Raw genomic sequence first — 12,683 nt, 5'->3', positions numbered from 1 at the left:
GGTGAAGAGCAATCATTGTTTTCAAGACACTGATTTATATCATCTCTGATAGAGGTTAGACAAGATACTTTATTAAATTACTTCCTTAACATGCTAAACGACATAATTTCTCCACACAGAATCATTTTCAGCACAAGTGATCTGTGCAAAATATTAACAATAAGTACTGTCATCACTGAAGAAAATCTTTCTCCTGGGCCATCTTCTACATCTGTCACTGTTGTTTGAAAAACAAATTAGTGCATGACTGCCTAGAAAAAATGCGGCGTATTTAGGAACAACATACAGGTGGGCTGTGAAGGATGGTGTCACAGGCAAGCCTCGTTACAGAGAAACCCCAATATTGTGGCAAACTAGTATACAACTTGACAACACATAACAGAACAAAAAGACTTAAATAAGTATTCCATAAACATGCACGTAAGAAACACGCACCATGTCTTCTCATTCATAGTAGCATCGGCTCATCAGCTCGGTGAATACTGTTACAAAGAAAATGACTTAGAAATGAAAAATGAAAGTACAAAACAGAAATTTTATTGAACTATCATAATCATGTAGGTTCTGTTTTTGATAATTACTCAGATGGTTCTGACTCAACACCACTATATTTCCTGCCAGTACTTCTTCATAGAGAGCATTTTCCTGTGTGCCATCAAGCGCATTAGAAACATAGCATTTTTTAAATGCATGTTGGACAGTTTTATTCAGGATACATTTCTGAGAATGGTCAATCCACTCACACTCGTGAGACAAGATTGCACACTTAACAGGTCCTGTAGGCATTAATTGCCTACCTTCTTTTGTTAGCCATTGCGTGTACATATTTTTAAGCTTGTCCTTAAATAGTTTGTTTATACAAACATGTTGTTGTTGTTGTTGTTGTTGTTGTGGTCTTCAGTCCTGAGACTGTTTTGATGCAGCTCTCCATGCTACTCTATACTGTGCAAGCTTCTTCATCTCCCAGTACCTACTGCAGCCTACATCCTTCTGAATCTGCTTCGTGTATTCATCTGTTGGTCTCCCTCTATGATTTTTACCCTGCACGATGCCCTCCAGTACTAAATTGGTGACCCCTTGATGTCTCAGAAGATGTCCTACCAACTGATCCCTTCTTCTAGTCAAGTTGTGCCACAAATTTCTCTTCTCTTCAATTCTATTCAGTACCTCCTCATTAGTTCTGTGATCTACCCACCTAATCTTCAGCATTCTTCTGCAGTACCACATTTTGAAAGCTTCTATTCTCTTCTTTTCTATACTATTTATCATCCACATTTCACTTCCATACATGGCTACACTCCATAAAGTTACTTTGAGAAAAGATTTCCTGACACTTAAATCTATACTCAATGTTAACAAATTTCTCTTCTTCAGAAACAATTTCCTTGCCATTGCCAGTCTATATTTTATATCCTCTCTACTTTGACCATCATCAGTTATTTTTGTTCCCAAATAGCAAAACTCATTTACTATTTTCAGTGTCTCATATCCTAATTTAATGTCCTCAGCATCACCCAGTTTAATTAGACTTCATTCCATTATCCTCGTTTTGCTTTTGTTGATGTTCATCTTATATCCTCCTTGCAAGCTACTGTCTATTCCATTCAGCTGCTCTTGCATGTCCTTTGCTGTCCCTGACAGAATTACAATGTCATCGGCAAATCACAAAGTTTTTATTTCTTCTCCATGGATTTTAATTCCTACTCTGAATTTTTCTTTTCTTTCATTTACTGCTTGCTCAATATACAGATTGAATAACATCGGAGATAGGCTACAGCCCCGTCTCACACCCTTCCCAACCACTGCTTTCCTTTCATCTTCCTTGATTCTAATAACACCATCTGGTTTCTGTACAAACTGTAAATAGCCTTTCGTCCCCTGTGTTTGACCCTGCCACCTCAAGAATTTGAAAGAGAGTATTCCAGTCAACATTGTCGAAAGTTTTCTCTAAGTCTACAAATGCTAGAAATGTAGGTTTGCCTTTCCTTAATCTATTTTCTAAGATGAGCCATAGGGTCAGTATTGCCTCACATGTTCCAACATTTCTACGGAATCCAAACTGATCTTCTCCGACGTCAGCTTCTACCAGTTTTTCCATTCGTCTGTAAAGGATTCATGTTAGTATTTTGCAGCCATGACTTATTAAACTGATAGTTCAGTAATTTTCAAATCTGTCAACACCTGCTTTCATTCGGATTGGGATTATTATATTCTTCTTGAAGTCTGAGGGTATTTTGCCTGTCTGATACATCTTGCTCACCAGATGGTAGAGTTTTGTCAGGACTGGCTCTCCCAAAGCTATTAGTAGTTCTAATGGAATCCTATCTACTCCCGGTGCCTTGTTTTGACTCAGGTCTGTCAGTGCTTAGTCAAACTCTTCACGCAGTATCATATCTCCCATTTCATCTTCATCTACACCCTCTTCCATTTCCATAATATTGTTCTCAAGAACATCGTCCTTGTATAGACCCTCTATATGCTCCTTCCACCTTTCTGGTTTCTCTTCTTTGCTTAGAACTGGATTTCCATCTGAGCTCTAGATATTCATGCAAGTGGTTCTCTTTTCTCCAGAGGTCTCTTTTATTTTCCTATAGGCAGTATCTATCTTACCCCCAGTGATTCACACCTCTACATCCATACATTTGTCCTCTAGCCATCCCTGCTTAGCCATTTTGCACTTCCTGTCGATCTCATTTTTGAGACGTTTGTATTCCTTTTTGCGTGCTTCGTTTATTGCATTTTTGTATTTTCTGCTTTCATCAATTAAATTCAGTATCTCTTCTGTTACCCAAGAATTTCTACTAACCCTCGTCTTTTTACCTACTTGATCCTCTGCTGCCTACACTATTTCATCTCTCAAAGCTACCCATTCTTCTTCTTCTGTATTTCTTTCCCCCATTCCTGTCAATTGTTCCCTTGCACTCTCCCTGAAATTCTGTACAACCTCTGGTTTAGTCAGATTATCCAGGTCCCACCTCCTTACTTTCCCCCCTTTTTGCAGTTTCTTCAGTTTTAATCTACAGTTCATAACCAATAGATTTTGGTCAGAGTCCACATCTGCCCCTGGAAATGTCTTACAATTTAAAACCTGGTTCCTAAATGTATCTGAAACCTTCTAGTATCTCCAGGATTCTTCCATGTATACAACCTTCTTTTATGATTCTTGAACAAGTGTTAGCTATAATTAAGTTATGCTTTGTGCAAAATTCTACCAGGCAGCTTCCTCTTTCATTCCTTAACCCCATTCCATATTCCCCTACATCATTTCCTTTTCTTCCTTTTCTTACTACCGAATTCCAGTCACGCATGACTATTAAATTTTCGTCTCCCTTCACTATCTGAATAATTTCTTTTAACTCCTCATACATATCATCAGTCTCTTCGTCATCTGTGGGGCTAGTTGGGATATAAACTTGTACTTCTGTGGTAGGTGTGGGCTTCATATCTATCTTGGCTACAATTATGCGTTCACTGTGCTGTTTGTAGTAGCTTACCTGCATTCCTATTTTTTTTATTCATTAGTAAGCCACTCCTGCCTTACCCTTTTCTTATTTTGTATTTATAAACCTTGTATTCGCCCGACCAAAAGTCTTGTTCCTCCTGCCACCAAACTTCACTAATTCCCACTATATCCAGCTTTAACCTATCCATTTCCCTTTTAAAATTTTCTAACCTATCTGCCCGATTAAGGGAAGTGACATTCCATGCTCTGATCAGTAGAATGCCAGTTTTCTTTCTCCTGATAACGATGTCCTGAGTAGTCCCTATCTGGAGGTCTGAATGGGGGGACTATTTTACCTCAGGAATATTTTACCCAAGAGGATGCCATCATCATTTAACCATACTGTAAAGGTGCATGCCCTCAGGAAAAATTACGGCTGTAGTTTCCCCTTGCTTTCAGCCGTTCGCAGTACCATCACAGCAAGGCCGTTTTGGTTAGTGTTGCAAGGCCAGATCAGTCAATCATCCAGACTGTTGCCCCTGCAACTACTGAACAGGCTGCTGCCCCTCTTCAGGGACCACATGTTTGTCTGTCCTCTCAACAGATACCTCTCTGTTGTGGTTGCACCTACGGTTTGGCTACCTGTATCGCTGAGGCACGCAAGTCTCCCCACCAGCAGGAAGGTCCATGGTTCATTTGGGGGGGGGGGGGGGGGGCTGTAAAATTGACATCATCCTGCGTGGAATTACAGCCATATCTGTTCTATCCTTTACTTACAATGTATGTATGAATTTAGCCCGCCTAGCAGTGCAGTAGGACAGCATTGCCATACAAGTTCAAGACTCTAAAACCAAATCTTCTGTGAACCAGCCACTTGTATTATCATACGCAATAACCCTTTTTGGAAAAACCTCAAACGTACATAATGTTTTGAATTTAAAAACTGTGAGTGGTGGCAGTTTATGGCCATAACTGTACAAGCAAGCATGATGGACATGGACTGCCACTCACTATTTGCAGACAGTATCTTCTCATCCTTCTTGCCTTTTGCTTCTGCTGTGCTATCTGTTGGCATATCAAAATACTCCGGAGTTTGGTGCACATTACCTATCTAACCATAAAGATAATTATCTTTGGTGCATTGCCTGATTATTAAATGCCAAAATTCAACAAATTTTTCCTTTCAGTTTTCTGGCAGCAGTTATGTAATTGAAACGCATCTATGAAGAAAAAATCCCAAACATTTCATGAAATGAGCAGCCCAGTGGCGGCTTCCTTTGAAATTTGTGATTTTCTGCTGTTGAGCAACTTCATGTGCTTTAAATTACATAATTTCTGCACTCACAGAACAGCACTTTTGTTGTATAGTAGTAGCCGTGTTTTGGCCCAGAAAATGCTTTACCATTGCAGGAACAAGCTAAATATTGTTCCTTTTTCTGCCTTCACTGTCTCACATTATTCTCATTGAATCTGTATCACTGACCTACAGCACAATTTGACATTTTCTCAGCAAGAAAAATCGCTTCTTTTTTTTTCCAATTTTGCGACATAGTGAAAATGCTTCATTGTGGTAGACTAAAACCTGACACTTAACAAGACTACTAAGCTACAATGAATAGAAGGGTGAAATCTGCAAGTTTCACCCATTGTATGCAGCGCGAATAACATATGATTCATATTTATCATCTGCTGTGGTAGAAATCTCCCATTGAAGCCACAAGGTTTTAGAAAAGCTCATGTATAAGGATGCTGAAGTTGGAATGGGAACTTACTTGTACTCATGAATATGAAATTAAATTGAGGCAGTTAAATACTTCTTATTGTTACATTGTGGTTATTGACAGCATTGGAAATGACTCTATGTACATCGATGTGTGCCGACAGCTTCCAAATCGAGCTGGAGGTTTTGAAATGTAAAACTCTACTTACCATGCGTACCAGCTGCTGCAGGTTACGTAAAAATGTCAATTTGATTATGTGAATGTAAAGAGATTTATTTTTATTGCTGTGAATATTTGAAAAACTGCAAAGTTCAAAAATGAGCAATATTAAATTTTAATTTCCCCCGTGGTAAAAAATAATCATCATTCAATCCTTGAAACAGTAGTACAACAGCTTCTGTGGCTAAATAACAACTTACAGCAGCTTCTAGCAGCATTTTTCGGAACTTTCTATGGCTTTGCCCATGAATCGAAGCCTTAGATGCATTTTTTAACCATGAAAATAATAAGAAAAGGTTGGCCTGAATTTGAATAAATATGGTTTGTCGCTAGTGATGGCTCAGGCTTATCCCTTGAGCAGATGCACCTATGTATAAATTGCGCCAACCACAAGTAACATTGTCTTGTACCATTGTTGTTTTACAATTGTGAGCTCATGTCTAATGCTTCATTATTGCTTTAGCTAACACTGTGATAGGTTGTGTTGTCATGTATCCAAAAGAGCCGTAGTAATAAAAAAATAAACAGTGAGGTAGGTGAGTAAAATTTGCAATCCATGCAAGAAAACTACCCAGATTCCAAGCTAGCAGCATAATCCAGAATGAGGTTGTTGTTGTGAGATAATTAGCAATTGAATAAGCAGCTGACTGGAATCTGATGCAACTGCACTGTGTAATGCTTGAGTGGGTCATTTTGTGAGGTAACGTTTGTACATGGCAACAGAATGATGCAATGAAAGTTTATTTTATTACTGTTTAATTAAACAGGGATTTAGCTCATATAATAATTTATTTTACCACTGTTGAAGTAAACTAAGATCAAACTGTGGTATTTCTCATACTTGTTTACCATGGTAACATAAAGACATGGGTGTGCGCACTCAAGGCAAAGGATGTGTTATAAACCAGAGAACTGAACTGTGAATATGAGTCAGTCACAATAGTGACACTGTTGCTCTGTAGATGCAAAATATTGTTTTGAACTTTATTTTGAATTCATAATCGGCTTGCACAAATTTGAAACCACAAGAGATGTGGCATGTGAATACATAACATACATGTCAGGACTGCATAATGAAAGAATAAATTTATGTGAAAGTGCTGCTCTGCTCTGGCATGCTTTGATAGAGTGTCAATATCTTTAGTAAGCATTTATGAGGCTGAATGCTGCTGGGCAGATGTATAGTATGTTTATACACTTGTATATGTATTTATTGTGTGACATGCATTCTTGCAGAATTTTATCTGTAGGTCTTGGCATGGGACACATACATAACCTTTTACACCCCGTGCAATGTCCCTATACTTTGTTGTTTAACAATGATATGGATGAGGATAAATTGCTAATCAGGACATAGAGACAGAGAGATCTTGTTGAACCTGAGACAGGATTATTTAAAAATTGTCCCTTGTATGTTATTAAGCTATCAGACAAAGTTGTTTGTCAAATGAAGAAAGCACGCACACGCATGCATAGAGTGACGGAGCATAAAGGGGGAGGGATAGCAGGGTATGGGTTGAGAGGAGATGCTTAGTGCTGCCTGTGGGGAATGTGTAGGGACATGATGGGGACAGGATAATGGCTGCTAAGTGCAGCATTGGGAGGCTGTACAGTGTGATGGGAAGGGGTAGGGGTTGGGGAGTGGGGGGGGGGGCTGAGAAGGGGGAAGAGCTACTGGTGTATTGGAGAACAGAATGTGTGTTGGTTGGAAAGAATTCATATGACATGGGCTGTGAAACAGTCATTGAAATCAAGCACACCCTGTTGCTCAGCATTCCCAGCAGTTGGGTGGTACAGGTATCTCTTGGACACAGGCTGACGATGGCCATTCATGTGGACTGAAAGCTTGGTAGTGGTCATGCCTACCTGTCCCACATGTCCATCCACTACCATGTACTTCGTTCCTGACAGAGACATTTCATACCTCACCAAAGACATGGTCACATGTGAAAGCAGTAATGTGAGCCACAAACTTGGCTCCAACATCTATGCAGCATTTTGTGTGGACATATCCAGTAATAGGCTGTCTGTCCACATGAGTGACTGCCACCAAACTGTGACCATCCCATGGCCCTGCTGTACCCCTTCTACTCATTCTAGTAGAGATAGCTGCCCACTGCAATTTACCCTAAGCACCCTGAGATAACAAGATGACAGTGATCGCGTGAGCGCGTGTGCGCGCGCGCGTGTGTGTGTGTGTGTGTGTGTGTGTGTGTGTGTGTGTGTGTGTGTGTGTGTTGGGGGGAGGGTCTATTTTTTATTTTTTTTATTACATGTGACAAAGAACTTCATCTGATAGCATCATAATATCTTAGATTCTGCTTTTAAAATCACTTTTCTGCACCCTATGGCTCCTACAGAAACTTTCTGTGGTGATTGTTTATCATCATTCAGCACAAAACAAAGACATAATAGTCTGCTTGCAGTTGCCATAGTCAGCATAGCCACCATTCTGTTTAACTCTGCTAATAACTGGGTAAACTAAATGAGCACCAAGCAGAGGTGCCCACCTTAAGCTGAGGTGGTTTCTTTTGTTAGGGTACTTGTGAAGTCACTGCTACAAGCCCATCATCAGAATTATAGTGCTTTATCAACAAAACAAAAATATCTACAGTTTCCAGTGCTGCTGAGAGCCAGTTTTTCATATGAATCAGTGTATCAAAATAGTATTCAAGAACCCTCCCAGACTGCCAGTTCTCTTAGCATGATTCTCTTGTTTATAATGTATTGATTGAACTGGGTTACCATAGGGATCAAAGGACTAGAAAGTTCAAAAAAGCACCAAAAATATCAAGATCAAAATCTGTGTGTGTGTGTGTGTGTGTGTGTGTGTGTGTGTGTGTGTGTGTGTGTTTTCTATTTCTGGAAAAGGCTTTTTAGCCAAAAGCTTAAATATATAACAGTCTTCTTGTTTTCATGTCCATGACTCAGCATCTCATTTATCTACACTCCTGGAAATTGAAATAAGAACACCGTGAATTCATTGTCCCAGGAAGGGGAAACTTTATTGACACATTCCTGGGGTCAGATACATCACATGATCACACTGACAGAACCACAGGCACATAGACACAGGCAACAGAGCATGCACAATGTCAGCACTAGTACAGTGTATATCCACCTTTCACAGCAATGCAGGCTGCTATTCTCCCATGGAGACGATCGTAGAGATGCTGGATGTAGTCCTGTGGAACGGCTTGCCATGCCATTTCCACCTGGCGCCTCACTTGGACCAGCGTTCGTGCTGGACGTGCAGACCGCGTGACACGACGCTTCATCCAGTCCCAAACATGCTCAATGGGGGACAGATCCAGAGATCTTGCTGGCCAGGGTAGTTGACTTACACCTTCTAGAGCACGTTGGGTGGCACGGGATACATGCGGACGTGCATTGTCCTGTTGGAACAGCAAGTTCCCTTGCCGGTCTAGGAATGGTAGAACGATGGGTTCGATGACGGTTTGGATGTACCGTGCACTATTCAGTGTCCCCTCGACGATCACCAGAGGTGTACGGCCAGTGTAGGAGATCACTCCCCACACCATGATGCCGGTTGTTGGCCCTGTGTGCCTCGGTCGTATGCAGTCCTGAGTGTGGTGCTCACCTGCACGGCGCCAAACACGCATACGACCATCATTGGCACCAAGGCAGAAGCGACTCTCATCGCTGAAGACGACACGTCTCCAGTCGTCCCTCCATTCACGCCTGTCGCGACACCACTGGAGGCGTGCTGCATGATGTTGGGGCATGAGCAGAAGACGGCCTAATGGTGTGCGGGACCGTAGCCCAGCGTCATGGAGACGGTCGCGAATGGTCCTCGCCGATACCCCAGGAGCAACAGTGTCCCTAATTTGCTGGGAAGTGGCGGTGCGGTCCCCTATGGCACTGCGTAGGATCCTACGGTGTTGGCGTGCATCCGTGCGTCGCTGCGGTCTGGTCCCAGGTCGATGGGCACGTGCCCCTTCCGCCGACCACTGGCGACAACATCGATGTACTGTGGAGACCTCACACCCCACGTGTGGAACAATTCGGCGGTACGTCCACCCGGCCTCCCGCATGCCCACTATACGCCCTCGCTCAAAGTCCGTCAACTGCGCATACGGTTCACGTCCACGCTGTCGCGGCATGCTATCAGTGTTAAAGACTGCGATGGAGCTCCGTATACTATGGCAAACTGGCTGACACTGACGGCGGCGGTGCACAAATGCTGCGCAGCTAGCGCCATTCGATGGCCAACACCGCGGTTCCTGGTGTGTCCGCTGTGCCGTGCGTGTGATCATTGCTTGTACAGCCCTCTCGCAGTGTCCGGAACAGGTATGGTGGGTCTGACACACCGGTGTCAATGTGTTCTTTTTTCCATTTCCAGGAGTGTATATTGAGGTTGTTCTGCCTTCTACACTATGACACTTCAGTTACTTCACATTGTTTTTCAAAGAAATGGTTGAAAAGTACATTGACCAGTGTGCTTAACTCAGGCTTTGCAAGATTAGCTCCCCCACAAGATCTAGTGTGTCACTGCAAATAAGAGTTGGTTCTGACTTCCAGAACATGTTATTAATGCTGGGGATAATTTCTAAAAAAGAAAGCAAATATGAAAATTTTAGTCACATAAAAGAAGCTGGCAAAGTACAAGTGCAAGTAAAATGATCAATGTGGATAGAGATGGATAATTTCAGTCAGTCATATATAGTAGCTGATAGTATCTTTTATGTTACATCAGAACCAACTTCAATTACATTAAAACTGAGGTTATGGACGAAGGGCCCTCCTTCAGAAAAAGGTGCTCACAATCAATCTTTGATTTATGACGAAAGCTGGAAGCTCAATAGAATTTTGTCATGCTCTTTTCATTTTCCTCTTCAACTGTCAGAGGACAGTATTTAATGGATGAAATCATAGTCTCTGTTGACACCTTGTTTCTTTTGGATAGGGAGCACTCTGTAGGGAATGATCAAGCTAGGCACTGGGTGACAGAATTGGAGGATGGTTTAAAGTCAGTAAGAATACATATTTAACTAAAAAATTGTATATTGTTGAAGGGGTACAAGAGCTGAACATAAAGGTAAGGCAATGCAAAAGAACATCAGTCTCTCAGAATTTAATTTTAGATGATTGGTACAAATATGGCTAAAAGGAGTCATGTGAGTCAGATGGAACACATGTGTTGCATATCACAGCCTGGAACAGAGATAGCCAGCTGCCTTGCAGATTATAATGTCCAATATCATTGCTTTGGAATTGTTTTAGCCACTTGCTAAGAGACACATTGTTTAACAATGTTGTGTTCCAGTGGAGAATTCTGTTATATGTAATTTATGGAAGCCTCAGTTTGAAACACGGCATAAGTGTAGTTATATACATTGCTGTTTGCAGTTTTGTGTAGAAATCAGTTAGGAGTACAAATTTGGTTGGTGTATTGAGCAGGTATGGAACTTAAAAACAAGTGGTAAACACACATTAGAAGTGAACTCAAAATTTAACTATTAATTCCACCATTTCTGTAAACTCTACAAACTTCTGGTAGATACTATTTGAGAAAACTATAACTGTAAAAACTTACTATCCCATTATTCACTGGTAATTCAATAAATTATTGTAGTTTTTATCTAAATTGCATGTTCAGAGGCAATATCTACAAAGCTATGTACTTGATTTGTGCAAATAACTAGTGATTTTTGTCTTTATATGTTCCTCCATCTCTTGATAATACATTTGAAATTCATATATTAGGAAGGCAGAATACTGTGCCAAATCTGACAAAGTGTGTACAATGTTCATAATATTTGTGTTCAGGAAGGGAAGGATACAACTGATGGACAAGAAGCAGCTCTAGGTGAAGAAAAAGAGATGAAAACAGAGGGACTTGATGAACACAGATCGCCTGCATCTTCACGACGCAGCTCACAAACATCCAAAAGCAAGTATTCTCTGTGTGGATTGCATATTTGTATTTTTTGTTGTACTACTGATGAGACTCACACATTGTAGTATTTTTATTATTAAAATAATTGATTGTATAGTCTGTCCCCTGTGTTATCTCGAGTAGCCTTGCTATAGCTCCTCAATCAACTCAGGAACTGTGTAGTGGAGGTAAAAGTAAACCTGCTTTTTCAATGCAGTTCAGCAGAACCCACTGTATCTCCAATAGTGAATGGCACAATGTGACTTACACATGCTGTGTAGTCTGTCAAACATGCCTCAAAGGGTCATTTGAAGTTTACATCAATCACGTGTTGCCACTTTACAGCGAGGAGGATTGTCACCACGTGAAGTAGCTCACTGAATGAATGTACACGTCACAGTAATGTCCTTCGAATATTTCACTGGCGTAGAAACTCAGGACATTGAGTGTCTGCCTCACAATGGATGACATTAGCTAATAACTGCTACCTACAAATTACAGTTCATAGGTATCCCAAGGAGAATGCCACAGAAATACAAGCTGCCTTTTGGTAGGCAACAGACCGGTATTGACTCTGATAGTACGCAACTGTCTGTACACTATTAATTTTCCCTCTAGGCATTAATTATGAACTAGTGTACAACTCCTGCAACAATAACAGTACATAGAGGAGGTGGGCATGGGTACCTCTGTAATAGAACTGAGATCATTGGTATTGGGCTCCTTTCACCGGTGAGTGCCAGATTTTTCTAACACCTCTGCTGATTGTCAGAGAGAAATATGGAGGCAACCAGGAACCAATGCACTTTTTAGGCATGCAGTTTCACAGGTTTGGCCAGGTGTTGGGTCAGTCACATGTTTGAATCAGTATCATGTATGGATCTGCCAGGACACTCGCAACTACCCTTATGATTATGTACGTGATGACCATGGGGGCCATAGACATAACAGTATTTATCCTCTTTGTGTATTGCTGTCCTATTCCCTTGTTATTTCTTTTCCTTCAATTCAGCATCCAGTGGATGCTAAATTTGATGTCAAATACTGAAGTTTATTTCAAGTTCGGGTGAGGTAGCCAGACCATTAGCCCATCTTATAAATTGTGTACTTGAAGAAGGTGTGTTTCCGAAGAAACTGAAACTTGCTATAGTTAAACCTTTATATAAAAAAGGGGAAAGAAAACAACCACAGAACTACAGACTAGTTGCCTTAACCTCAGTGTTTCGTAAATTAATTGAAAAAATAATGCTACAAATCCTAATTGAGCACCATAATATGAATAACTTATTAGGAGATTTCCAACACGACTTTAGAAGTGGTCGGAGCACCATATCTGCAGCAGTACAGTTTGTACACTGTCTGATGGAGAAAGTAAATGAGGGTTAGAAAACGGCAGGAGTGT

The 12,683-nt window shown here is 40.9% G+C and overlaps 1 protein-coding gene across 11 annotated transcripts in view; it reads left to right on the top strand.

Moving 5' to 3' along the window:
- The window catches only part of LOC126272844 (piezo-type mechanosensitive ion channel component), a 651,486-nt gene that overhangs the window by 429,114 nt on the left and 209,689 nt on the right, over positions 1–12,683 (top strand). For all 11 annotated transcript variants that reach the window (XM_049976053.1, XM_049976051.1, XM_049976056.1 and 8 more), the window contains one exon: positions 11,173–11,296. In XM_049976053.1, the coding sequence (XP_049832010.1) occupies positions 11,173–11,296 (124 nt within the window). The remainder of the gene's footprint in view (positions 1–11,172; positions 11,297–12,683) is intronic.

This window comes from Schistocerca gregaria, chromosome 5 (genome assembly GCF_023897955.1).
Source record: "Schistocerca gregaria isolate iqSchGreg1 chromosome 5, iqSchGreg1.2, whole genome shotgun sequence".
Taxonomy (NCBI): domain Eukaryota; kingdom Metazoa; phylum Arthropoda; class Insecta; order Orthoptera; family Acrididae; genus Schistocerca; species Schistocerca gregaria.
Note: the sequence above shows the minus strand (reverse complement) of the source record. Positions and strands in the feature narration are given on the sequence as shown.